This window comes from Thermobia domestica, chromosome 14 (assembly GCF_964235325.1).
Source record: "Thermobia domestica chromosome 14, izTheDome1.hap1.1, whole genome shotgun sequence".
Classification (NCBI taxonomy): Eukaryota; Metazoa; Arthropoda; class Insecta; order Zygentoma; family Lepismatidae; genus Thermobia; species Thermobia domestica.
In genome coordinates, this window is record NC_137467.1 from 7,022,403 (window position 1) to 7,023,784 (window position 1,382).

The following is a 1,382-nucleotide window of genomic DNA, read 5'->3' on the forward strand; positions in this document are numbered from 1 at the left end:
ATACAGTTTGGGGGAACCCCTGGGTGTCCCTTGATTGGATAACACCTTGGTTGGATAACACTTAGAAAAGATTTATAAATACAGACCTACATCTTCAATTCACGTTTTACAACATATACTCACTGCCATTTTCTTTATAAACATTATTGTTTCAAATAGAGCTGACAATATCCATGGATTCGGCTGAAATAAATAAATAAAAAAAGCATAATAAAACTATATTGTACTCACTATTCTTCTGTTAAAGGAAAAAGTAATAATGATTTTACTGCATTATTATTTTTGTGTGTATGATGTAAATACAGAAAAATGGTGTCGAAGAAGACTGCAAAAACCGTTTCCTATGTGTCACTAACATTACTCACTTTTGGAGGTTTGGCGTTATTCGGTGTTGGCGTGTATGTTCAAATAGAATTTTATGAGTTCAGCTACATCCTCAACACCACTTTAAGAATGTTTCCTAGTGGTTTTATTCTAACTGGTTTCATAATGGGTGCTTTCAATGCAATTGGGTGCGGTGTAGTAAAAAGGGACGCGTGGCAACTTATGTTATGTTATGTAATTCTCACTGCATTTTTCTTTCTGGCGGAATTAGCTTTAGGATTATTTGTGGTGGCTACAGTCAAGAAATCATTGAGGACATCTGTTAAACTGAAAGCAGACATGGCGATGTTGGAATATTATAGTGTGTCACGTGCTAAAAAAGTCTGGGATGTTATCCAAAGAAAGTTCAAATGCTGCGGACTAGATTCTCCTGGTGATTGGATTGGAATTGCACAGGATAACAATAAAGCCGAATTACCTCCTGGATGTACAGATAATGCCATTGCATGCTGGAACCCATTTAAAACTTTCATAGAACAGAGATGCCAGTTGCTTGCTATAACGTTGATTGTGTTATGTTTTTTAAATATCCCGACAATTATATATGTTTGCCTGGCTGTGAAAAAAGGTCCTGAAGACGGAGAGGAGCGCCTTAGGCAGGCTGGAGAAAACGAAGTGAATGCTGACAATGGTGATGTAATGAAAGTAACAGACAGACACAAGAAAAAGAAACATAGAAAGAAAGGCAATGGATCAAACGAAAGTGACTCTTCTTTTTCTGACATATCTATACCCCCTGAGATGTACAAAATGATAGAGAAATTCGAAAAAGAATTTAACAGTTTATAAATGAATTTTGTCATTATTTTTCCATATAGTTTAACTATTAAGCTTTCCTATAGAAACAACATACTGCATTGAATATCAGCAAGTCTCAGGGCGATCGTAATAGTGTCAACATCCCCTGGTGTGTTGCGCAAAAGGATTAAGTGAAAAGTGTACATTCTACTTTAATTACATACATTTACATTTACACACAAATTCATTTACACTCATTC

General features: G+C 35.5%; 1 protein-coding gene across 1 annotated transcript; it reads left to right on the forward strand.

Annotated features, from left to right (window-relative positions):
- The first annotated feature begins 217 nt into the window (after positions 1-217).
- On the forward strand, positions 218-1,173 carry LOC145670664 (CD63 antigen-like). Its single transcript, XM_081739454.1, has one exon. The coding sequence runs from the start codon at positions 310-312 to the stop codon at positions 1,171-1,173; it is 864 nt and encodes a 287-aa protein (XP_081595580.1). The 5' UTR covers positions 218-309.
- Positions 1,174-1,382: the final 209 nt, after the last annotated feature.